The 25,627-nt window shown below is 52.4% G+C and overlaps 2 protein-coding genes across 2 annotated transcripts in view; one reads left to right on the plus strand and one right to left on the minus strand.

Annotated features, from left to right (window-relative positions):
• The window catches only part of MYO15B (myosin XVB), a 91,505-nt gene extending 73,636 nt beyond the window's left edge, over positions 1-17,869 (plus strand). The window contains exons 51-65 of the mRNA XM_029912172.1: positions 3,837-3,949; positions 4,076-4,139; positions 4,402-4,474; positions 4,825-4,901; positions 5,288-5,364; positions 8,333-8,463; positions 9,115-9,209; positions 9,442-9,519; positions 10,361-10,457; positions 11,246-11,394; positions 12,458-12,579; positions 13,934-14,067; positions 14,559-14,935; positions 15,104-15,244; positions 16,952-17,869. Coding sequence (XP_029768032.1) covers positions 3,837-3,949; positions 4,076-4,139; positions 4,402-4,474; positions 4,825-4,901; positions 5,288-5,364; positions 8,333-8,463; positions 9,115-9,209; positions 9,442-9,519; positions 10,361-10,457; positions 11,246-11,394; positions 12,458-12,579; positions 13,934-14,067; positions 14,559-14,935; positions 15,104-15,244; positions 16,952-17,011 — 1,788 coding nt within the window. The 3' untranslated portion in view covers positions 17,012-17,869. The remainder of the gene's footprint in view (positions 1-3,836; positions 3,950-4,075; positions 4,140-4,401; positions 4,475-4,824; positions 4,902-5,287; positions 5,365-8,332; positions 8,464-9,114; positions 9,210-9,441; positions 9,520-10,360; positions 10,458-11,245; positions 11,395-12,457; positions 12,580-13,933; positions 14,068-14,558; positions 14,936-15,103; positions 15,245-16,951) is intronic.
• Positions 17,870-19,938: 2,069 nt separating this feature from the next.
• The window catches only part of RECQL5 (RecQ like helicase 5), a 58,957-nt gene continuing 53,268 nt past the window's right edge, over positions 19,939-25,627 (minus strand). Inside the window, exons 15-19 of the mRNA XM_024214141.3 lie at positions 23,674-24,350; positions 23,302-23,380; positions 21,999-22,247; positions 21,393-21,465; positions 19,939-21,238 (exon numbers count right to left, since the gene is read on the minus strand). Coding sequence (XP_024069909.2) covers positions 21,138-21,238; positions 21,393-21,465; positions 21,999-22,247; positions 23,302-23,380; positions 23,674-24,350 — 1,179 coding nt within the window. The 3' untranslated portion in view covers positions 19,939-21,137. The remainder of the gene's footprint in view (positions 21,239-21,392; positions 21,466-21,998; positions 22,248-23,301; positions 23,381-23,673; positions 24,351-25,627) is intronic.

Here is a 25,627-nt window from a genome sequence, read left to right on the forward strand (position 1 = left end):
CGCGGGAAGCGGGGGGGGGAGGAGGAGAAGCGGGGCAGAGTGTTCAGAGGCGGAGCGGAGGTGAGCTGGGGCCGGGGAGCGGGGCGGAGAGCTGGAGCACCCATGGGGTCGGCTCCTAAGGCGCCACTTTTGGATAATGTGCTCAGGGGGAGCAGCTGCTCCCTCTGCTCCCCCCCAGCTACGGTCCTGGTCACTTCAACTTACCGGTTGTTAAATTTAGAAGCCCTTTTAGAACCGGTTGTCCCGCGCAGGACAACTGGTTCTAAAAGGGCTTCTAAATTTAACAACTGGTTCCCGCGAACCGGTGCGAACCGGCTCCCGCTCACCACTGGAGACTCCCCTTGCCGCTCTCACCCTAGGAGCCAGAGACCTCCCAGCAGGGCTGGTGAGTGCGGCCAGGGAAGGGGGAAGGGTGTAGTGGAGTGAGTGTCTGGGAGATGTGCGGGGGGTGCTGGGCTGTGAGGGTGTGGAGGGCGCTGGGCAGTGGGGGAGGTTTGTGTGTTTTGGGGTGCTAGGCAGTGGGGGCTTGTTGGGGGGTGCTGGGCAGTGAGGGAGATCTGTGTGTGTCAGGGCACTGGGGGGTCTGTGTGGGGCATTGTTTAGTTGTGGTGGTGGGGCTGTGGGGAAGGGCACTGGGAGGGAGGGAGGAGAAATCTGTGTGTATTGGGAAACTAGCGAGTGGGGGGTTCTATGTGGGGTGCTGATGTGTATTAAGAGTTACCAGCTGGATTGAGGACTGATAGATCTGGACAGAGTTTATATTGAATGGGCAAATGAAAAAGATCCCAGGGAAAAACAGTAAGGTTAGTTTAGCCGTCTTTGACATTTCGACCAATAAGGAAATTAAAATGCATTTGTAATTACATATCTTATTCTTGGCTGATAATCATTTATTGATATTTTTTAGGAAAATTTTCAATTTAAAACACAAACTTTTGTTTTTCTTTTTTTACTTATGATGTCTATCTGAAAACCCATATAAATTGACACAAATTGCAAATTAAAACTTTTTAAATGTATAAGCATTTTACTCACTTGGGCACATTTGCCTCATGGCACACAAATTTGAACTCTGCTTCAAAAATTTGCACAGAAGAAATTTTTCTTTTACCTTAATTATACTATCTTAGGAGCCCGCTATAACATAGTACCAAGGTTCAATACAAAGTCATATAAAAGTTATACAAAAATGCATAATGCAGAGATTTATCTACAACTGCATTGATTGACTGCTGTGTGCAGTAATATAGTGACCCCTGGACCTACAGGCTTCCACACACCGTCAGTGCCTTGCTAGTGTGCCATGCGCTGTGAGATATCTCTTCTCTTTGTGTGTGACTGTGAGTGTTTCCCTTGTGTGTGAATTTATTCGACAAAATCTTGAGCTTCATAATGGATACCATGAGTGAAAAGAAAAAGAGAAAAATAGAATCAGAGCACAGAGTTTTCAACACTGAATGGACAAATAAATACTTATATACTATTTCCAAAGACAAAATACTGTGCCTCGTGTGTCGCGAAACGTTAGCCGTTCCGAAAGAATACAACCTTCGGTGGCACTTTGAAACTAAGCATCCCAATCTCGCCAAATTGAGCCCAAATGAAAAAATAATTAAAGCAGCCAGTTTAGCGAAAAACCTTAGTAGAGAACAGCAAATTTTCAAGAAAGTGAGCACTGAGAACGATAGAGTTACTAAAGTAAGCTTTAAAATTTCTAAGGAAATTGCTGCTGCTGGGAAATGCTTGACAGAAGGCGAGTTATTAAAAAAGTGTATGTTGATTGCTGTATCTGAGTTATGTCCAGAAAAGAGGGGAATATTTGAGAATGTCAGTCTATCACGCATGACTGTACGGAGAAGAATAGCTGACATTTCTACCAATTTAAGTGATCAGTTAAAACAGAGAGTCAGTGAATTCTGCTTTTACTCCCTAGCTATGGATGAAAGCACCGATTTAAAAGACATCGCCCAACTTCTTATTTTTATTAGAGGTATTGATAAAAACTTTGAAATTACTGAAGAACTTGCTGGCATGTGCTCCATGACGGGTCGCACAACCGGAAAAGAAATCTCCAGTGAAGTGATAAAGTGCACGAATGATAAGTTGGGATTAGATTTCACAAACTTGGTGGCCATTTGTACTGATGGTGCTCCAGCTATGTGCCAAAAAAATGTTGGAGCAGTTACTCTTCTTGAAGAATTTATCGGGAGAGAAATAACCAAACATCACTGCATTATGCATCAGCAGGTTTTGTGTAGCAAAGTCTTAAAATTTGAGCATGTAATGTCAGTGGTAGTTTCCATTGTAAACTACATCCGTTCTAGAGGACTAAAACATAGGACATTTCGAGCCTTTCTTGAAGGGGTAGACATCGAGTGCAATGACTTCATCTACCATACAGAAGTGAGGTGGTTGAGTCAAGGAAGAGTGCTCCAGCGTTTTGTTGCTTTGAAAGAGGAGGTAGCAAAATTCCTAGAAAATGGGCCAATAAAATTCCCAGAGCTTGAAAATGAGTCCTGGAATCAAGATCTCTTTTTCTTTTGTGATATTACAGCACACCTGAATGATCTCAACATTCAACTTCAGGGAAAAAATCAACTTATATTTCAAATGTGTGAAGCAGTGAAAGCTTTCAAAATGAAATTGAGACTTTTCAGAAGTCAGCTGTCAAAAGGTGAAATGTGTCACTTTCCCACTTGTGCACAGCGTATCCCTCAGCACAAACACGCCGAGTTAGGAGAAAAATACGCAAAGCACATCATTCTTTTGATTGAAGAATTTGACAGAAGACTTACTTTGTCTAAAGAAGAAGACATCCAGTTGAAGCTGATTGAAGATCCCTTTTCTGTGGATCCAGAGGAAGTGCCTCTAAATTTGCAGTTGGAGGTTATTGAACTTCAGTGTTCAGCAGTTTACCGAAATAAGCACAGAGAAAGCAGCTTGCGGGAATACTACAAAAGTCTGGACAATGAAGTTGCACTGAAAACGTTCAGCATTTTTGGACGCACTTACATATGTGAACAAACATTTTCCATCATGATCATGAATAAAAACAAGCAACGTTCTTCTCTGACTGACGACCATTTGGAAGACATTATGAAAATATCCACTTCAAATATGACCCCCAAATGCGACAAGCTTGTTGCCGAAAAGAGATGTAATATTTCTCATTAAATTTGCAAGGTAATTATGAAAAGTACAAATGTTTTCTTTCAACGGAACAGATGTTTTTAATTTTTCCATGATTAATAAAAAAATTTAAAATAATTTAAAAAATTGTTTGATTTAATTGAAAAATTCTTAATAAAGTATCACACACCCTCCCCCCCAAACCTTAGCTGTTTCGGCGGGGCAGTGCTGGGGAAGGAGGGTTTGTTTCCGCGGGGCTGGGCGGTGGTGGTGGTGGGGTGTTTCCGCGGGGCCGGGGGGTTTCGGCCCTCAGCTGTTTTCTTTGGAGTAATATGGCCCTCGCCGCTTTACGAGTTGTGCAGGCCTGGTCTAGTGGTTAGGGCACCAGCCTAGGACTTGGCACACCCAGTTCAGTTCCCTACTCTGCCACAGACTTCCCGTGTGACCTTGGTTGAATCACTTAATCTCCCTGTGCCTCAGGTTGCTCTCTGAATCATGGGGGTAACAGCACTATCCTGCCTCACAGGGGTGTTGAGGATAATCCATTAAAGGCTGTGAGGAGAACAGATGAGTACCTTAGCTAGATCCCTGGAGGGGAGAGGGGAAGACCCACCTGGGGAAGGGAGAGGGTTCTGCAGAGGAGAGACTGGTGGTGGAGAGGCCCTCTGAGCTAACATTGGGGGCGGGTCCGGTATCTGTCCCCTCAGAGCTCTGTCCCCAGCCTGGCATCGGAAATCACCAGCTCTGCCTTCTCCCCAGACGCCCATCACTACACCATGGTGGAGTTTGCCATGGCGCACTTCAGGGAGGCCCAGTCCACGTGAGTAGCCCGGGCCCCTCCTGCTCGTGGCCGTGTGTACATGTGTGTACACATGCAGGCAGCCCCTGCCTGCGCAGAGCGAGCTGTGGGCATCTCTTGTGCCAAACAAATGTCCCCTCTCTCTAGGCTGGGATGGAAGGGGATGAGCGCGGAGAGGAGGAGCCCAGCTGCCCTGGTTGAGCACACCAAGGTGGGTGTCTTTGGGGGTGGAAGGAAGGAGGTGTGAGTCTCCAGACAGAACTTCAGCCCAGGGCCACCTCCCCCTGCCCCAGACGGGGCGGTGTGTTTATTTGGGGGGTGGGCGGTTTGGAGTCAAGGGCTGACGGGCTGGAGTCCCTGGGCCTGCAGGAGGCATCGACCACGCTGGGATTTCCTGTGTTGCCTGCACTTCCCGGCGAGGCCAGCGTCTCTCCTGCGCTGCTCCCACTCACCCCAGTGCTCTGGCTCTGCAGGTCCCGATCCAGGAGCCCCTGCTTCAGTACTCTGACAGCGAGATGAATGAGCTGGCGACAAAGAGCTTCATGAGTAAGTCGCTGCCCTGGGGCATAGAGGGGTGGGGCTGTGGGAGCCCGGAGAGGGGCTGATTTAGATAGTCCCAGTGGCCACACAAAGATGCCCGTTGCTCAGAGGAGGGAAGAATAACCTGGTGGGAAGGGACAGCAGAGGCCCTAGGGCACTTCCACCTCTAACAACCATGTGCTCCGTAAAACTCATCTGCCTGGTGCTCGGTGTGCTCCTACTGGAGATGAGATTGTGTTCTAGCGTCCGGATCCACACCCCTCCCCCTGGACACCCCAGGAACCACACACCAGGGCTTCATCAGCCCCACCTTCTACCCATCCAGTCCCAGTCTAATGCTGGCTCCTGCCTTGCAGCTTTGATGAGGTTCATGGGAGACCAGCCCACCCTCAAGAACCAGGCCGAGATCGATTACATCTATGAGATTCTTCAGGTTCGTGGTCCTCCTGACGGTAATGTGCTGGGGTGCTGAAGGGGATGGGAAGCCAGGAGCTGGGCTCTCCGGGAAACAGGGGTGTGCGTGGGCAGAGATCCGGGAACTCCCTCTTAGAGGGAGAGGTGGAATCTGAATCGGGGTTGGTGAGAAGGAGAACACATGATTTCAACTCCTTGGGCATCTCTCCATAAAGATGATGTAGGAGCAGTTCATTTCCTGCTGGGCCAGATGGCTGCCAGTCCCAGGAAGGCTCAGAGACCAGTGAATGGGAACCCCTGGGTGAATTTTGGTGAGGCCCTGAGGGTCCCCTGTGTGTGCTTGGGAGATGTCACAGGGGCTGGCTTGGAGGTCTGGCCCCTCTGATGCTGGTCTCCCATGTGCAGCTCTGCAAGGAGAAGGAGAACCTGCGCGATGAGGTTTACTGCCAGGTCATCAAGCAGATCACGCAGAATCCCAAGCTGTGAGTACCGAGGGCTCGTCCGTGGCAAGAGATGGGCGTGTGCCCAGAGGGGGCTACCTGGCTGGAGGGAGGGACTGGGAGAACACAGGGAGGGCAACCTCCTGGCTGCATGGTTGTGATGCAAGGGGAGAGCCGGCCTTGCGGCCATAAAGAGTGAGGGCGGTGAGTGTGGGGAAACTCACACTGGCAGGAGGGGTGTGTGTGTGTGCGTGCGTGCTGGATCAGACCAATGGTCCATGTAGCCCAGTATCCTGTCTTCTGACAGTGGCCAGTGCCAGGTGCTTCAGAGGGAATGAACCAAATAGGTAAACATCAAGTGATCCATCCCCTGTCGCCCATTCCCAGCTTCTGGCAAACAGAGGCTAGGGACACTTCAGAGCATGGTTTTGCATCCCTGCCTATCCTGGCTAATAGCCATTGATGGACCTATCCTCCATGAACTTATCTAGTTCTTTTTTGAACCCTGTTATAGTCTTGGCCTTCTCAACATCCACTGGTAAGGAGTTCCACAGGTTGACTGTGCGTTGTGTGAAGAAATACTTCCTTTTGTTTGTTTTAAACCCGCTGCCTATTAATTTTGTTTGGTGACCCCTAGTTATTGTGTTGTGAGGAGTAAATACAGTAACACTTCCTTATTTACTTTCTCTACACCCGTCATGATTTTATAGACCTCAATCATATCCTCTCTTAGTAATCTCTTTTCCAAGCTGAAAAGTCCCAGTCTTATTAATCTCTCCTCATATGGAAGCTGTTCCGTACCCCCTAGTCATTTTTTGTTGCCTTTTCTGAACCTTTTCCAATTCCAATATATCTTTTTTTGAGATGGGGCGACCACATCTGCACGCAGTATTCCAGATGTGGGCGTACCATGGATTTATATAGAGGCAATATATTTTCTGCCTATTATCTATCCCTTCCTTAATAATTCCCAGCGTTCTGTTTGCTTTTTGGACTGCTGCTGCACATTGAGTGGATGTTTTCAGAGAACTATCCACGATGACTCCAAGCTCTTTCTTGAGTGGTAACAGCTAATTTAGACCCCATCATTGTATATGTAGTTGGGATTATGCTTTTCAATGTGCATAACTCTGCATTGAATATCATCTGCCATTTTGTTGCCCAGTCACTTTAATGTTGATTAAGGAGCAGGGGCAGAGTCACTTTTCAACTATTTCATCAGTGAGTGCAATGCAGAAACATTGGACCTGAGATTCTCCTCTCTTATGCTGGTGTAAACCAGGAGTAAATCCCCTGCAGTCCGTGAAGTTACCCTGGTGTAAACTTGGTGGGCCCCACCACAGAGCAGTAATTGCCTGGCATGTGCATTACCACAGGCCGTGCAGTTTATCAGGGCACCTTGTGGATGCCCGTAAGCATGCCCCGCTCCCTGCGTGTGCACCCCATCTGCTATCACCCCAGGGCTATGGCTCTGAAGAAGTTAAACAGTAACTGGGTTGGGATTAGTCACTCATGGAACAATGCTCTTGTCTGTCTCAGTTGCTGAGGTGTGTTTGCACTGACAGACGTTTTGCCCTGGTGATTTGATGAGTCCCAATTGCCTCTATATTGAGCTCCCTGATAAGCTGCTGATGGCTCTGAGATGCCCTTGCATTCCTGTGGCTGCTGCAGCGATTCCAGTTATTGGTGTGCGTTCTTGTGCCTTATCTCTGCTCTTCCTGGGGATAGCCAGCGTGTGGTTCTCCTCCAGAGACCACTGATCCAAGGCTGAATGGCAGCTATCACTGCCTCCATCCATCACTGTCCTCCTGCAGCGCTGTGTGATAGGTCAGTCGCCAGGACTGGGAGCTCCCGGGGGCAGAGCCTGTCTCTTGGTTCCAAGGTTTTGTCCATGCAGGCTTTGTACTGGGAAACCTGCCAGGTGTGGGGAGAATTTCGACTGAAATAGTTATACTGGTACAAGCCCTACTGCAGATGCAGGTATAAAGGGGGTTAGACCACAGCAGCCTATTCCTGATCAGGAAGGGGGTTACTTCTCCTTTACACCGCTATAACTGCATTCACTCTAGGGTAGCTGTACCAGTAAAACTACACGGCTATCCCTGAAGTAGTACAACGTATGTATATGTGTGTAGACAAGGCCTGGGTGTGCCCGTACAGCGCCCAGCACAACAGGGTGCCGATACCTGAGGGGGGCCCCGGTGTGACTGTGGTGCAGGTCCCTGACATGGATCCAGTTCACCTGAGCTTCCTTTTTCTGGCTGAAATGATCGAAAAAACAATCTCATGCTCACTGTTTTCTGTTCTGTTCGGCTTCTTGTATCTTCCTCGGCACCGGGGTAGCAGAGCCCCGTCCAGCCACGTGTTAAGCCATGTGACTGACCTCCATCCCGGGTGGTTTGCTGCTCTCTGTCCCTGGGGGGAGAATTGTGTGTGCAGTGGAGGGTTTTGTTTTCACTGTGGGTTTTCTCTCCTTCCATCAATCCCTTCCCCTCCTCCTTCTCCAGCCAGGCATCCATGTTGTTAGACATCCCTGTGCTATCTGAGCAGTGGAGCTTCAACTGAAGTCCCTTCCACACCATTTTCTCTCTCTCTCCCTCTCCCCCCCCATCTCCTGCCAAATCCTGAGATTCACTTAAAACTCGTGAGATTGTAAAGAATAATCCCTGGCGGGTTCCCTCTATCAGCCTCCCAGTGCTGGAGCCTTTAGGGGTCAGTTTTCAAGCTTTCTCTCTGCAGCCAGGCGGGCTAGACACGTCATTGTATTGTAAGTGAAAACTGAGCTCCTCCCCGGATCTCATGGCTCCAGTAGCTGGAGCTTTAAGAAAACCCCCAAATATTACAGGACTCATGATAAAATTGTGAGTTGGTGACGTTGGTTTTAGTTCTTTTCAACCCCCCCTCTCCACCCGAGGGTGTCCCTCCCCCCTCCGTGTGAGAGTTTCTCCCCCTGCCTCCCTCACTACCATACCTGGCGATCCAGTGTCCTCTGTTTCTCTGGGCCCTGCAGGGAAAGCTGTATCCATGGCTGGCGGCTCCTGAGCCTGCTCACTGGCTTCTTCCTTCCCTCCAACACCTTGATGCCATACGCCACCAAATTCCTGCAGCAAGCCAGCGCCGATCCAGCCAGCACCCACCAAGGTACCGGCTGCTTCCCAGCCCCTGCTCTTTGCACCAGCTGTGGGGTGGGGTGGGTCGGTCTGGTTAGACCTCCCTCTCCCCAAGAAAGCAGCTGTCCTGGGAGCGTTGGGGAGTTGATGGAGCACTTGGGTTACTGGAGGGCAGTGTTTGAAAAGTATCCCTTAACACAAAGCAGGCGGTCGCTGGGGGCTCTGCATGGATGGGGGTGGTCTGGACAGATCACTCATTGCCAGGGGCTTAATCCAGTTCCCTTTGAAGTCAGTGTAGCCTGTGATCTGGTTATAACTGTACCCGTGGGGCTGAGGGACGGTCAGGCTGCTCTGTCACTTGAGCCATCAACCGGCTGGGTGGAGGGATCTGAGGAGCTTGGGGTGACAGTCTCATAAGAAAACAGGGAACAGAGGAGGCTGCCAGTCCTCCTCCCTCCCCTGCAACCTCCTATGCCCTGTTTGTCCCCTGCCAACCCCAGAAGGTCGCAGAGAGGCCTGTGCTGCCCTGGGTGGATTTCTGTTGGGAAGGGCTTAGGTGTCTCTTCCACTAGAGCAGAGGCCTTGATCGGGGTCTGGTGCCTGCAGGCTGACCCGGCCCAGGGGGATTAGCTGCTCAGCCCTTCCTCTTCCTCAGCTTGTAGCATCTCTCCCTTTCCCACAGATCTAGCCAGGACCTGCTATGGCAACCTGCGGAAGATGATCATGTACGGCAGCCGCCGGCACCTGCCCTTCCGCGTGGAGATGGAAGCGCTCCTGGTACCTGGCAGGGGGAGGAGCAGGGTGTCTGGGGCATGCAGGGTGGGGGTGGCATGGGGAGAAGGGAGCTGTGGAGGTGGGTTGGGTGCCATGGGACATGAGTGGAGGGTGCTGGGTGTGGGAGGGGAGTGTTTGGGGTGGAGATGGTGCAGCGCAGGGTGGAGTGAGCACTGTGGGGGTTGTATGGGTTCATTGCCACCTTTCTATCTGACCCTGTGCTTTCCCTGGGCAGAAGGGGCGTGGCTCCCGCCGGATAGTGATCGTCCTGCCCGGGGCCCTGGAATACACCACCAAAATCAGGACATTCACTGTGAGTTCCCTGCCCCCGGCACCCCCGTTTGGTCCAGGCTCTAGGGCACTGGGGAGATGGGCAGCGTTACACAGCCACATGGGTGAGCCCCTGCCTAATGCTCCCGGGAAGAGCCAAGCCAGGAGATAATTCCAGCCCCGGGACTTGGTTGGCTCCTCGTGTCAGCTGGCACCGGCTCCCTCCTGGGATGTGACAGTACCAGCACAACTCATAAGTGTTTGCCCCATGCCAAGGGCGCCCCTGGGGCCCTGCGTCCCCCCCATGCCGGGAGTGCTGGGCGGCCCCCTTGGTCCGTGCGTCTGCCCCATGCCGGGAGTGCTGGATGGGTCCTGGGACTGAGCAGCCGCCCTCTGCCGGGAGGCCCCCGCAGCCATGTGTCTGCGCAATGTCTCATTAGCAGAGAACTGTCATTACCTTCCCCTCCAGAACTGCGGGGACAGGGGAACCCCATCCTCATTGGGCTGGGCTTGTAAGTTACCTGGCTGCTCCCAGAGCCCTGCCCAGGGCAGAGGTGCTTCAAGCTTTCTGGGCGTAGTAGAATTGAGTCGGAATCATCCCCTGTGAATCAGTGTCAGGGCTTTTCGAGGGTTGATTCACTGAACAAGCAAATGTTCCCAGCTGCTGCCCCTTTGGGGTATGGACAGAGAAACCACCAGCCCCAGAGGCTGGCTGGCACGTCTGTGCCCAGACCCTGTCTTTGGGTTCTGCTCTGTCACTCTCCACTCCCCATCACGCCCACCCTGTAGCAGGAAGCGAGGCCAGAGGCATCTGCTCGCCCTTTGGAAGGGGTGTTTGCCCGGTCCCGAGGGTAAAAACCGCCCATCTCCCTCCCTGGCTGCAGGTGGCTGCGGAAGTGGTGCGGGAGATCTGTGAGCAGATGGGGATCAGCGAGCAGGAGGAGATCCAGGAGTTCGCTCTCTTCGCCAGCAAGAACGGCGGCAAGTAAAACAGTGTTTGCGTTGTCCTGGGGTAGAGTCAGATCCCTGCAGAGTTACCTGATGTGGGGCTTTGGCTCAGCTGGGAACCTCTCTGACCCCTCTCCCTCCCACAGGGCTCCATACCCGCAGGTTGCTGAAATCAGCTGGTATAGGGCAGAGTGAGCCAGGCCAGCCCACCCTAGAGGCAGCTCTGAGGTGCATTGTGAGGAGGGGGCATGGCCTGGCTTCTTCCCCCTCCCCTTTGTGGATGCGTCCCCCTGGGGCTGCTAGCAGGGAGCAGTCCCTGAGCATCGGCTAGCACAGGGCTGGAACTGTGCCTGGCCCGTCAGCTCTTCCTCCCCACGTGCTGGTGTTGGGCCCTGTTGTGATACTGCTGCACACCAGGCTGCAGCGTCAGTGACGCTGCGATGGGAACAAGCAGCGGCTGAACGTCCCTCCTAGGCTGTTAGCGTTTGCTGCAGGCGGCTGTTTTCTAAACGCGGTTTCTCCAGCACAAAGTATCATGGCTGCTGCTTCCCCTGCTGCCCTTCCCCCACGAGAGCTGGGGAAGTGCCCTTAACTGATGGCGCCTTCCTGCTTGGGGTTCCCTGGTTTATGACACCTACCCCCAAGGGCTGGGGGACTCTTGTCCGGTAGTCTGTGTTGCTTGCTCCTAAGGCTGGTCCTCCCCTTGAATGACTGGTGGCTAGCGCTATTTGACACTGGGGGACTGTGTGGGGGTGAAGAGGCCCCCTGGTGCCCTCCCGGAGTTGCTCTGAGGAGGTGGTGACAGGGCTGTGCGTGTACAGGGAAGGTGGTGAGGCCGGTGCGCCAGGACCAATACATCCATGACTACCTGCTGGAGGACAGCTCAGTGATCCTGGATTTACGCCGGCTCTCCTGGAAGACACCCCTGCACTTCGAGAACGAGATTTATATCAGCATTCACTACAGCCAGGTAACTTGCGGAGTCAGCACCATCCGCACGAGCCCCCTGAGGCCCACGCAGCCAGGCCCACCAGCCACGGAGTAGAGTCCAGGGGCACTGTGCATACTGCTAAGGGGCTTCTCCAAAGAGCCAACCACACACTGCTTGTGGGTCTTGAGAACTCCCCCGAGGGTCTCACACAGGTACCATCCATGCAGCCCAGTATCCCACTTCCAGGAGTGGCCAATAGCTAATGCTTGATCCAAGGATGGCAGCCCCCGTGTCCTCCCGGGCAGTAAAGCAGTGGGGGAGGCAGCCAATTGCTGGACGGAAGCATGAGATCTGGGTTGGGTTTTGTTCCAGTTTGTGTGGCTTCTAATGTTCTTAACGCTCCCATCACTGTCTGATCCTCCTTGGTGCCTGTCCCCTCTCTCACATCTCCCCCTGGGGAAGAGCCCAGTACTCACCCCAGCCCTGTGCGTAGGGCAGCCACCCTTACAGGCTGCCAGGATGCTGTTTGCAGCTGTATGGGCTAAATCCAGCGTTTAGGGATCAGTGAGCAGACCCCTCCTGCTTCCTCCTCCTTCCCTTCCCCTGCTTGGAGAAAGCTGCTCCAGAGATCCCCGTCCCATTTGGGTGGCTCACGTGCAGCGCCGTGGGGTCTGTGAAGCAGTGGGCAAAGAAGAGGCTAAAGGGTGCAGTGCAGGTAGCTAGGTGTGAAAGACAGGGAGCCCAAAGGTCGATCATGGGGTCTGTATGGTACCCAGAACATGCCCCACTAGTGAGCTGCTGGTGCCTTTTGGCTGAGTAACGAAGAGGGGCCCTCAGCCTGCTGCCCTGGGCCCAGGCTGGAGCTTGTGGCCTGGCATCCAGTTAGAGCTGGGGTGGAAGGACAAGCAGAGCTCTTTGTATTGGGTTCCTGCTGTCCCTGGCTATTTGCATCTGCCAGAATGGGGCTGGGAGCTAGGTGTCTGCTCTAGTGCTCTCTCAATAGAACTCCCTGCAGTGCAGATTCCAGGCCTCTGCCGCGGGAGGCCATCCAGGCCAGTTCTTAGCAGCTGGCAAGCTTCCCCTGTGCTGTGTTTGCTCTCAGGTGCAGCGGGATTACCTGAAAGGGATGCTGTTGCTGAACTACAACAGTGAACTGGAGAAGCAGGTGGGCACCATGGCCCTTTTCCAGCACTGGGCCAGAGGACTGGGCTCCCCACCATCCAAGTAAGTCTGTCTCTGTGGGGTTTCCAGGGGTGGCCAGCCTGGACCAGAGCAGTGATCTAGGTAGTCCAGAGTCCTGTCTTGATGCTTCAAAGCACTGCCTCATGCTTCAAAGCAAGATGCAAGAAACCCTACAGTGGATAATTATGGAATAACCTGGCTGTAGGGGAAGTTCCTTCCTGATCCCAGGCACTTGGTGGCTGGCTCACGCTTGGAAGCACGAGGGTTCACATCCCTCTTACGCTCTTAACCGACCTGTGAATATTCTCAGTAGCCACGTAACATCTTTAAAAAAAAATTCTACTAAGCTCTTATCATCATTGGTACTTTGCGGCAAAGTCCCGCAAGGTTACAATGACTTGAGTACGACGGGTTCCCTCTGATCCGGTTTCAACTCGTTGCCTTTCAATTTTATTGACTGTTCCCTTGTTCTCTCGCATTAGGGCAACATTTTCACTAACATTAGGCACCATATTTAGGCATCTAATAAATATGGATGAAGGTTGCTTAGAGGAGGCTGCAGGGACAAAGGGCACGGAGACAAAGATTCCTTCCACCAGCTGGGAGCTTCATTTGCAGGGTTCCTTACAGTGTCCTTGGACCCTGTGTAGAATGGGGTGGTGTTGGCAGAGGTGGAAGCATCTTTGAAATTACCATGAGCCAGCGCTGGTGGAGATGAACCATCCTGGCTCTGGGGTACTAGGTGGTCAGGAATGTCTGCTTGAGGGGGAAGCTGTAAAGGCATTCCAGTAAGCCAGGATGGGGGTGAGGTGTAAAGTGCTATTTGCTTTAGGGGGACCGGTGGCCCCAGAGCCCCCACTGGCTAGCTATACAAATACACAACACCATGTAGTTCTATTGCAATGCTGCAACCTTCATTCAAATAGTGCTAGTTGTCTTTGGGACGTAAATTATTTCACTGGGCACTGGCTTGCCCTTCGCTGGTGTGTACGTTTCTTTCCTGCTGAAGTTGGATGTCCCTTGTTTCGTCTGTGTCTAACTCACGCATAACTTAGTCCACCTACCCCATTCCTGCCCCTATAAACTGATCTCATGTCCTCCTGATGCCCTCAACTAGTCCTGTGTGGTTCTTCTCTACTAACCCCGCATGGAAGTGAGTTAAGGCATGTCTAAGTGAACACTTACTGCCCAGCATGTCGGGGAGCAAATCTACAGCACTGCAGCCGGCCGCGCACTAATGGTGTATGTGGAGCCTGCTGATGCGCACTACCTGTTCCCTAGTGCGTGCTGACAGTTAGTGTGCGGCCAGCTGGAGCGTTGTAGATCTGCACCCCAGCTTGCCCTGCAGTAACTGTTCGTGCAGGCATGTCCTTATGTTCTCTGCTTGTCTGGTTAGTCAGGAGTTGATGGACTATACCCCAAAGCCCGTGCTCCAGCTCGTCAACCCACAGGCTCTCCAAAGCCAAGTCAACCGGCTGCTGGAAACCATGAAGCCACTCGGACAGCAGAAGGCAAAAATCCAGTTTGTAGGTGAGGCGACTGTGGACAGGGGCCCCTGGGAGAGGGAAGGGAAGAGCCCCTAGCACTGCTTGCTGCCTGGGCTCAGTGGATGCCACCTTTGCGCTGGCTTCCTGTTTGCCACCAGGTGCTATTTGCAAAGTTGGCAATGATCCTTAAAGCCTTGACGAGCCCAGGACCAGGGAACCTGAGCTCAGCCTGGGGCCAGGGCATTCGTCATAGAGGGTCCCCACCTCTGGCCTTGGCTCTCTTTGGAGGCCTGCCAGGGTTCCATGCAAAACCCTTAAGAGCTTTTCATGGGGTTCTGGTTCTGTGCGTATTTACTGTTCTTCAAAGGCCAGGGCATGAATAAAGCCAGCGTGTGGCTGCAGTGGATGGGGAGTTGCCATTATCGCTGTTTGATTTGCAAACAAGCGCTTGGGTGGATGTAGCGTTTAGCGCTGTCTCACGTAGCGTTCTGCAGATTTTGGACATAGGTATTAGTACAGTCTCCCTTCCCACAGAGCATGTGAGCCAGCTGCCTCTCTTCGGCTACAACGTGTACCCCATGGAGCGGTGCAGCGAGCCCAGGATTCCTCTACCCTGCATCCTGGGAGTGAATAGGGACCAGATCATCGTCGTGGCCAGCAGGTCCCAGGTATGCTGCCCAGAGCGCCGGGGTCAGTATCTCGCTACCTCGGCCCACTCGTGCATTGGCTTTGTGCGAACTTTCTCTTTCTCGCACAAGTCGGAGTCCATGGCAGGGGACAAAACCAGTGGACTTTGTCCACTCGCTGCCACCCCCCTACACAGTGAGCGTGGAGGTAAGCTGGCACCAGGACCCCCACCCACTACTCTGACTCGGTGGTTTTTCCATGCCGTGTCCTATAGCCCTGCACTGGCTTAGAAGAGGCTCAAGGGCTGAGCTCTGCTTCCTTAACGTTTTGTATTTACATGACTGTGGTAAAAGCCTGCACTGGGGTGGGGTGTTGAGGGCACTGGGCTCCTGAGCCTCCGTGCCCTGCACTGGAGCAGCCCCTCTGATGGCGGGTTCTCTCCCTGGGCACAGGAGCTCTGCTGCCGCATCCCGCTGAAGGAGGTGCAGAGGATGCGAACCCTGCGGCCTTTGGACGACTCTGGGGTGCCGGGTCTGGAAGTGAACTATGGCTCTGTGGAAAATCCTCAGACCATGTGGTTTGAACTGCAACAGGTAAAGAGAGCCCTGAGCACTGCCTGCTACTGGCCATGTCACTGAACATAGTTATTGGGACGATATTTAATCCTTTCTGAGTTGGTTTCTCCAGCCCAATGGTGCCCACACTTTGTCCAACTGAGACCGAGGCTGACAGCACTAGAGCCTTCCCCTAGCTCGGAGATAGGGGCTCTGCGAACTACAGTTCCCAGCATCCACTGCTCCCTCTTCAGCCAAACAGCATTGTTGGTATTGTGCTGGGAACTGTACTCAACCAAGGGCATCCCTCTGTAGTAGAGGGTGGCAAGCTCGAGCCACTCCATGGGCTATCCCGGGTCATGTCCCATCCAAACTGGCCTGTTTCCTTTAAAGATGAAAAATCTTTCCTCATCCTTCACCCTGGTTGTGATCCTCCGAGGTTCCCAGAACACAGCAGCACCTTCCCTAGCACTACCTGCAGCGGCTGCATCGCAGGCTCTTTGCTGGGCAAGACCAGCATTCAGGCTCCTGCAGTAGGTGCAGCGTGAGACTCTGGGCCCTGGTTGGGGGAGGAAATGGCAGCTGCTAAAGCCTTGAGCAGGAAAACTGCCTCAAAATTAATGATGGTTTTTCCTTGTGTAAGGAACAGGCTCAGGCCTGGAGCTGGCTCTCTGCTTAATGGATTGTATTAAATAAAAAGGAGAAGTTAGTTTAGTGCCAGCCGCAGGCTCTGGGGCTGCTAAACCTCGATGGGCTCGTCTACACAGGGATGGTAGGGTATGCCTAGGCCAGAGCTGGAAGGTATGTCCAGCTCAGGGAGCCGGTCCCACTCTAGCGTGCTACAGCCAGACGTGTAGCCGAGGTGGTGCCAGGAGCTAACCGCCCTGAGTACATCCCTACGGTTTCAGGCAGGAATAAACTCGGGGCAGCTAGCAGTGGAGTCATTGCAGCTACTCTTCTATTTTTAGCACCTAACGTGCTCAGAGCTAGCGAGGGTTTGTCTGCCTGAGCTGGCACTTACCCCCTACAGCGCCAGCACAGACGTAGCCTTAGTGCAGAGTAAGCGAGGGCATGCACCGTCTCCGTGTGGATACTCGTACTCCACCGTATGAGCACCTTTTTGTGTGCTTTAGCTCAGCACACTGAAGTGTATCCACACGGGGAAGATAGTGCAGAGTCGCTGGAGTGCCCCAGCTACTCGGGGCTCCCCCCAGACAAGCCTGAAGTTTCGCTTTGGAAGGCTAGAATTACGACCCCCCAGTCAGCTGCCAGCCTTGTAGTGAGTCAATGAATGCCCCTGTTCTTGCAGCAGCACAGAACAGTCATTCCCCCGCCCCCCCAGTTATAGTGGAATAAACAAATCCCCTAAGATTTATAGCCAGCGACCAGGGTCTGAGCATTTTCCTTGGCACCTGGGTTACATGCTGGTTCTTTACAAGAAAGAGCACAGGTAGCAATATGATCTTACCCAAGGGAAGTGGCATTGCAGGGGGCCCCTGGAAAGGGTTAAAATGGTTCCACCTTAAAAAAAAACAAAACAAAAACAGTAGCTGCTTTGCCAAGAGAAGGCCTGGGGTTTAAGCCCAGCCCTGCTGGTTTAGCAGAGGTAGGTGGCTGGATGTAGCCTCTGTTGGTGTCAAATTTCCACCTTAGGAGAGGTGAGGAAGTGAAGGGGACAGGACAGGGAGGGGCTGCGGTGTTCAGGGTAAACAGGGAATTACTTCTACTGGGCTGTAATCTTTACAGGCCAAGGAACTGTACCACACGATCACAGTCATCATGGAGGAGGGAGAATCTCAGCCCTAAAGCCCCAGGCTGGAAGACGGCTAAGCAGAACAGGGCTATCCTCAGCTTGGACAGCTTAGCAAGCACTTCTCACACTGGCCTGTGGCAGGGCTAGCCCCATTCACCATCCTGCTCTCCAGCTGCCTTGTTCTACCAGCACACTCCCCTCTCCTGCTTTCCAAGGCTGCCACTCCCTTGCCAGCCTGTCGTCCAGGCTGTTTGGTCACCTTACTTCTGCACCACCCCGTGCCAGAACCTGGACGTCCGCCGTAGTGCTGCTCCTTATCCCTTCCCGCCCCAGGCTGGGTTCGTACGTCACGCCCATTCAGAGTCCTTTGGAGCTGCATGGTCTCCGCAGCCAGAGCAGAGCACGCAATGGGCCAAGGCCCTGGTCTTTCACACGCTGCTACAAGCAAGTGGGGAGGAGCAGCCCAGGGACTTCAAGATACAGCACTGCAGTCCTTTTTTGCACTAACAACAAACTCACACATGGCAGCAGCAGGGGAGTCTGGTACTTGCCAGAGATTTTTGCATCACCAAGAAAAAGATATGACTCCATCGACTGGCATTAAATTCCTGAGAGCGGCCTCTTATCTTACTGGTGGCAGCTCTTTGACATTATCACAGAGCAGGTCGGTGAGTGTCAATATGCAATTACCACGTGTGCCAAGGCAGAGTTTGAGCTGCAATGGTAAGACTGTTGACGGCTACTCGATTTCTTACTGGCTGTCTGCATAGTGTATGTTGATTTTTCTTTCTAAGCTGAAGAACTCGGTCTGACCATACAGCTGTATATTTAAATGATGCCTACTTGCCCAGCGAACTAAGATACAAATTGCCTTCCTCAACAGAGGGGAAAAAATCAGAATGTAAAAAATAAATCCTTAATTTATTTTATTACTATAGATCTCCAGCTGGGGGAGAGGTGTTTATGCTTCTGTGGGAAAAAAAAAATCAATGAAATATTTAATAACCAATAAATTATTAAAGTCTTGGTTCCTTTCAGTTTTTGGAGCTATGAAAAGAAAACCGTTGGTTTCCATGTGCACTAGGCAAAGAGGCTGTTCTGTCAGTGGGGGCTCAGGGGCACGTTTTGGGGCATTTGAAAAGCATGAGCAGGTTGGGAATGAACATGGCCCCTTGGGCCAGCTATTGAAAGCCAGCCCCGATGCTCAGCGCGTGAACATTAGCCACCCACTAGGAATTCACTGGGGATAATGTGATGTGATTTGGCAAAGGCAGCAGTTCCTGGTAGCCAAGTGTCCATATTGTAACTAGCAACAGAGGGTCCTGTGGCACCTTTAAGACTAACAGAAGTTACATGGGTACGGAGGCTAAAAGGCCTTCCTTGCGGCTGCCTCCCAGTTTGAGCCGTGAACGAATCTTGCACTCTAGCTGCCCATGCTCCAGCTGTCCCATGGCTGAGTTTTCCAGGGGCACGACAACCTCTTGCAGGGTGGGAAGGAAGAAAGGGTTAGGAAAGAGCCTCATGTGGAGACTGCACATTCAGTCCCCAGCAGCCCGTGTGCTAAGAGGGTTGGCCGCTTTGTCAGAGACTTAAATGGCTGACTGATTCGTTGTGTAACAGAGCTGGCACTAGAAGCCAGGAGTTCTGTTGGCCGGTCCTCTCCCTAAGCAAAGTACAGCATTAACTATTAAATACAGCATAGTATAAAGTATAGCATTAACAAAACCATTCTCAGGGCAATTCAACCTTCACCTTTGAAATGGCCCCCACTGCTTTAGATCTGTTGCCTGTATATTCTCTCCCCCCCCCCCCCCCCCCCCCCCCCGCAGGCAGCTCTAACAACCTGGCCCCACCTCCCTTTTCCCAGGGCCTTGGAAGGGGAGGGTGCAGCACCAGGGCACTGTGAAAGACTAGAGGGAGGAAGAGAAACAGGACACTTAGACCCAGAGCTTCTCTTTCCTCTGCTGTCACCACCCTCTGCCAGTTCTCTTCTTATAAACCTATCAATCCCCCTCATCCACCCCAGGGGGCGCCCTATGTGTTTCCTGGCTGGAGCCCCTAGTCAGCATGGAAGGAGGCAGATTCTCCTACCCCTTTCAGCCCTCATGGGCGGTACAGAACACTAACAAAAGTGAACCACCAGGATCCCATGGATTGACAAGCTCCGGACAGAGTACCTCTGAGGACTAAAGGTAGGTAGACACCAGAATAACCCCCCCACCGCTGGGAAGTCTTGGCTCAGCACAGGGAGTAGGGTGACCAGACAGCAAATGTGAAAAATCGGGACGGGGTGGGGGGGTAATAGGAGCCTATATAAGAAAGAGACCCCAAAATCGGGACTGTCCCTATAAAATCGGGACATCTGGTCACCCTAACAGGGAGACAATCCTCTACTTACAGGAAGAGTTCCAGGGGATTTTTAATGGCAACGCAAAGATCCTAGTCCACAATAATAATAGCATGTAAAGTACTTACCTTACTGCAGCACAAAAGGCTGCCATGACTGGGATGCGACCATGCAGTTCTGGAGCATCGGGGGTGTTGAAAACCACTACTTAGCAAAATCACACATGCTGCTGCAGCTCAAGCAGCAAGGGCACAAGTAAAAGCAGAAATGTCTGAGATACGATGCACAGCTAACTCATTGTCTGTTTTACACCACCCCTCAAAAACTAACTGGAGCTAGAGCTGCTGGAAACTCAGGCTAGCTGACAATGGAGGCTGGCTCTTCGAGGTCTGCACAGAGATTCCAGCTAACTACTTCTAGGGGAAGAGAAGAATTGTGTGTTCCAAACACTATTGCCCATTCCTAGCCACCAGTTCCTAACATTCAGTTCATCAGTTGTTCAAGGGACAAGCGACTCTGCTTTTACCCAGGCGTTCACAGTGTAACGCTCAGTAAGGTAACCAGGAGCAGCAGAGCGCATCGCATGTAATGAAACAGCAGGAACTAGGCAGAGAGCCCATCGCAACTGTGACGTTCAGTTTATTGTCAGTTTACCATGCACCCTTCGGTAACATATAAAAGCCCAGTTTCCCCGAGTACAAGCTATTCAGAAGCCTGTTCCATTCCTGGCTTCTAAGATTGCAGGTTGATCCAGCAGCATTAATGCCAGCAAGGCCAATCTCTTCTCTAGGCATAGAGCAAAGGCAGAGCCCCACAAAAACTACATGTGAAAGACAATCCTGGGCACACTAGGGTCACGTTACGACTCACCGACTCCCACCAGTTCAGGCCCTCGCATAAATATAGCAGCAGATGCACCACAGCTACTGGGTCTACAAGTGCCACAGCAGCGGGTGGGTAATTGGCTGTACCAGCAGCAGCATCCTCTGTCCTAAGTCCCTGGTTTAGGCACAGTGAGGGGATATGGCTTCCAGGGGCTATAAGCAAATACTAGGGAAGTGCATCAACTTTGGTGTTGCCCCCTTATAATGCACAACCAAGGGTGGGGGTGTGTGTGAGAGAGCTGCCAGTCTGTCCAGGCTACGGCACTATTGCCCACGCCAGTTAAAGAGCACACACAGCTGGCCAGAGTAAAACCAAAATTCAAGGTGGTTTAAAAAAAAAAAAAAAAAAGCCTGCAGGGGGTCCCCAGCTTTGGGAAAGGAGACGCTGCACGTCCCATCGTCTAAACCTAAACATTTTTTCAAAATAAACATCCCCTCTAGGAACTTAACCGTCAGCTCCCATCAACAAACCCTGAGCAAAGCGTGGGCATTTGAATGTGTTTTCAGCGTAAGGCTTCTATTGGTAACATTTAAATAAAAAGGCAAGGGAGGGGGGCAAGGAGGGGTGGGTGGGGAGGATCAGAGACACTTGTGGGGAGCAGCGGGATTCATACCCAACTTGGAATCAGAGTCTGCAATTCTCAGCCGGCAGCAGCAGCGGGATGCATCGCAGCACGGCTGAGAGAGGCCACAGAGCTATGCAGCATTGGCAGACACCAGACCTCTTAGCAAGGGCTGTTGAAGGACTTCATCGTCCCTTAGGCACCAGAGGAGCTCCGGAGACAAATTCCCAGGGATCACCTGCCTAGAGATGTTCTGAAGGCCACACCCGTGGCACAGATGCCATGGAGAACAAGCAGTAACATGAGTGGAAAACTCCCCTGTGTCTCCGTGAGCCTTCAATTCCACCGACTGCAGCAGGGAATGGACATAGCTGGAGAACCGGTATCATCTTTCCGAGCTGGGCAGCGCTTGCCAGTCTGTCTCATTTTCACACCTGACTCGGGTTTTGAAAAACTCCTTGATGAGTCTCTGTGCTTCTTCTTTCACTGCAAAGAGAGGGGACATCCCCTTTGAGGAGACTCTGGCAGAGTCTGCAGCCCCCCCTCCTGCAGGTCATTGACCCATTTAGCACTAGTATATCCCCAGCTGTCTACATGATACCACCCCACAGTCACATCCCCCCACCACGTGGCGACTCACCAGCCTTGCGGACGGGATTCTTTTCCTCAGTCAGTAAGTGGGAGAGGTGTCGGGCAAATCCCTTGAACAGTTCCTGCAAGGTAGAGAAATCAAAGCGCAGAGCGAAGGTTACCCCTGGCTGCATCACCCTCTCATCACACAATCGGTGTAGGTTTGCATGCCTCTGCACCGCCTCTAGCACCATCGGGCCGTAACAGAAACAACTGTTATTTGTATTACAGTGGTGCTTACCAGTCACAAGAGAGATCGGGGCCCCGTTGTGCTAGGCACTGTATGTACGTGGAGCCGCTCAGGGTAGAAACAGCCAAGGGCTGAATTTGCTCTTAGTTCCCGGCTCAGTTTTTGCTTTTTAAAATCCGAAGGGAATAACTGGGATCCCCGTAGCACCATGGCAGTCACCACCCACCATTCCTCTCCAGAACACGTCTCGCTTCTTGGGTCACTAAGGCAGGTGGGGACACACCCTACCACCAAGTACCAGCGAGACCCTGTGGTTAAATTTGAACACCCACCAGCATCATGCACCCCTCTCCCCCGTCCCAAACAGCCTTAGGAGACACAGCTCTGGTCTCCTCCTGATAGAGAAAGCTGTTGTCTGTGCCCTACCTTGGAAGCAAATTTACCACCCTTGTAGAAAGGGGTCAAGTATTTGACGACAATATCTGCTGTCTCTTTAAGGGACACGCCTTTGGTCGCTGGCTGGATGGTCTTGGTAGTTCCTTCTTTATCAACCTGTGACAAACTCGGATCAAAAGTCACCTTCTTCTTCACTGGGCCCATGCCTTTGCCCTCTGGTTGCGACAGGATGGAAGACGCTGTCGCCTGCAACCTCTTCGTCGCAGGGCTCTCCAGATCCTAGACCAGCACGAAGAGGAGCAACCGTTCATGCAGCAGTTTCAGACTCCTAGGCCCAAGCTGCCATGTGAGGCAGAAGCATCCCCAGGCCAGCCTGCAAGCTGCTCCCATAGAGAATGCCATGCAGCCAACTCAGTCCCCTGGAGACAGGCCCTGGGCTAGTCACGGGGAAGGTACTCGAGGCATTAATCTAAGCAGCCCCGCTGTCCCCATCACACAGGAAAAGGCCTTAGAAGAAATCCCATGGGATTCGCCTCTCCAGGGATTGCTGTGTCTAAGTGCTTGGAGGAAAGCGGGATGGGGAAATCTTCTTGGATACCCCCTGGGGTGAACCTAGCTAGACGCTGCAGGAAACGAGGCCTGGGATAGATCCACAAGGGCAATCCGCTCTGCTTTTGAGTTAAACAGTTAGTGCCTCACTCCAATTCACCCCACGCATGGGGATGGTGCTGCAGCCAAGAGAGCCAGGTCTCAGGGCTGTCACAGATGTCAAACCCTGGGCTAGGGGCTGCAAGGCAGGGCGCTCAGCCCTTGCTGCACGATCATCCAGTACTGACTGGTCCATAGGGTCAGCTTTGGCGGCTGCCCTCAACTGATAAAGCATCACTTTGCTCTCTGTGACAGAGGGGTGGAGACACTCAGGACCCCACTTGCATCAGGCGACGGTGATTACAAGGTAGGTATCATTGTCTACCTCTCTCAGAGGGGGAAAGTGGCACAGAGGTGAAGGGCCTGATTGCCAGATGTGCTGAGCACCCGCAGCTTCCACAGATTTCAGTCAGAGCTGTGGGTGCTCAGCACCTCCGAGAACCAGGCCAAAAGTGCCTTGCCTGAGTCACGCCGTGCATCAGTGGCAGAGCCGGGCCTAGATCCCAGGAGCGCAGGCTCCCACATAGACCATATTGCTGGTCTCTGCTGGGATCGGGACTGGACTACACCTGGATAACGGATACTGCCAGGTGAGGTTTAGACCAGGCATGTCATTTCCATAGAGAAGCTAGGCCCAAAGCTGAGCAGACAGAGGTGAGGTAAATGAAATTCATTAAGATCTCACCTCATCTGATCCCGGCCTCTTCCTGCCTTGACGTTCCCCAGCGCAGGTGGTTTCGATCTCTATACCAGCTTCGTCACAGCTGAGGATGGAGGGAAAGGACAAGATCATTTCTGCTGGTTGGATTATTCAAGACAGGGACTTGCTATGAGATGAAGACTTCACCAGGCTGATATTTAGCGAGTGGCAGAGATTTCAGTAAAGCGTGAACGAGACGCCCTGTCCAGACCAGCTCAGAGTTATAACGCTGATTAAATACTATCATGGCAGCTCTCCATTAAAGGGCTGCCCGTGTAATTAGCTAACGAGACACCGCTGTGGGATGGCCTGGGCAAAGCAGGAAAGAATGGGGCAGGACCTCGGGAGCTCTCTCACCTTGGTTTTGTCTGACCATCTAATCCTGCTTGTGTGGCTTCAGATCCAGGGTCGTGTTTCGACTTCAAGTCCTGACTTCTCTCAGTCAGTGCTTCCTCCATCTTTTTTGACTCATGGTCCTCCATCTGGGGTTGCCCGGCCGAAGCTCCTCCTGAGACATCTTCATTTTCCTGAGGTTCCTCTTTCTCCTGACATACTCTTTGAGAAAGAGACTGAGATAGCTCACTCACAGGACAATCGTCTTCCTCTGCCGAGACACATCCTGAGGTTTTAAGTCCAGCTTTGGTGAGAGAGAAGAATTTGGAAATGTTCTGGGATTCTTTTCTGGCTGCTTCTGCTAGCAGCTGTTGCTTCTTGGTGAGCTTTGCCTTCTTGGTAGGGCTATCTGACAGGGCGGCATCTGCATCTGGACTGGGTTGCTGTCCCTTCTTGTCATGGGCCTGTATTGCTTCCACAGCACTTTCGTGTACTGCTTTGGTCACCCTCTCTTTGCTCTTGACAACAGAGACTCTGGCCATTTCTGAATCACATTCGCTGTCACCTTGCCAGTTTGGACTATCCGCTTCCCTCTCCACAGGCGTCGCATCACTCTCCTCCTTTGTCTTCAGCAGTTCGGCAGCAGTCTGGAACAAGCTGGAACTCTTTCGAAACCCAGCTCCTATCCGCTTGGGTTTAAACTACAAAGAGAAGGGAAGGAGACAGAGGGAGGGCACTAGAAGGTTACAAAGGCATTGCCAAGGAAGTGCCTCCCTGTTTACACACACACACCCCCTCCCCACTGGGGGACACAAAATGGAGACTTGGTTCCTTCCATTACGTGCACATGGTTTGTCACAGGAGCGTTATTCAGAAGTCAATGGAGATGGCTTAATTTTGACTTGTGAATTTACTGCTGGTGAAAGGTACTGTCTGTTAGAGTTCAGGAAGGCAGCGGGTAGAGCCACCAACCTAACGGCCTGACCCCTCAGGTGAGGGAGAGGCCACATGACCCAGAAAAGTGATTCCCTGGAACCAAACAATGATAAAACTGGATGACAAAGGTGCAAAACCAGGGAACTGGATGGGCACACCAAGCAGAGAACACCGGACAATGCCCACTGCTCTGCAAAGGAGACCAAGGCATCAGTGGATGCTACCCAGAGGCAAGAAATGCCCAGGGAATGGAAAAAGTCCCCTCCAGTTACAGAGAACCTCCCTGCTGAGTTTGGAATGGATGGCCATATTGGCCAGAGCCAGGAGGAGGCTGATGAGATCTTGTGACATCATGGGGCCATGGATGGGATGGGTATATAGGAGATGTGGGGACAAACAGCCAGAACCTCAGCAGGCGGCTATGGAGAAGCTGGGAGAGGGGCTGCACTAGGGCACGCTGCAGGCAGCTGTGTGTCAGGCTCTCCCTCTAGTGGCACAAGAGGCAGGTATTGGGGGCATCTATGAACCACACCAGCCATGTGCCCTGGCTTACAGCAACGTGCAGGAGCTGCCAACGAATGTGAAAGAAGCCAGGTTCACAGCCCTGGCCAGCAGAGCTCCCCACAGCACAGGAAGCAGCAGGACGAATTTCCCCTCTCAAAGTGCTTCACCCTGACCCAGAGGAATCACCCCCCTGGGCTGAGGGATAGTTCAGTCCAGCCTTACACTCTCTGACTTCCTGCAGCCTCTCTGCTGAGGCTGCCAACAAAGGTGCAGGCAGTACCAAGAGTGGTTTCTGCAACGTGAGCACTTGTTCACTGTACTGAGCCCAGCAAACCCACTTCACAGAGCTACTGAAAAGCCATCAGATGGTAACAGCTTTCAGCCACCAACGCTCTGGATTGGATCTGGCAGTGGGAGAGGACCGGGATTAGTGATAGGTAACGAGCTACAGAGCTTAAGCCAGCCAGTCCAGTGTCGCTGGATGGAGTCTGCCAATGACTGCTAGGTCTAGTGTTGGGTCTGCCAGCTGTGTTGGTGC

Source organism: Terrapene carolina, unplaced genomic scaffold (genome assembly GCF_002925995.2).
Source record: "Terrapene carolina triunguis isolate 2854851 unplaced genomic scaffold, T_m_triunguis-2.0 Scaffold192, whole genome shotgun sequence".
NCBI classification, from domain to species: domain Eukaryota; kingdom Metazoa; phylum Chordata; order Testudines; family Emydidae; genus Terrapene; species Terrapene triunguis.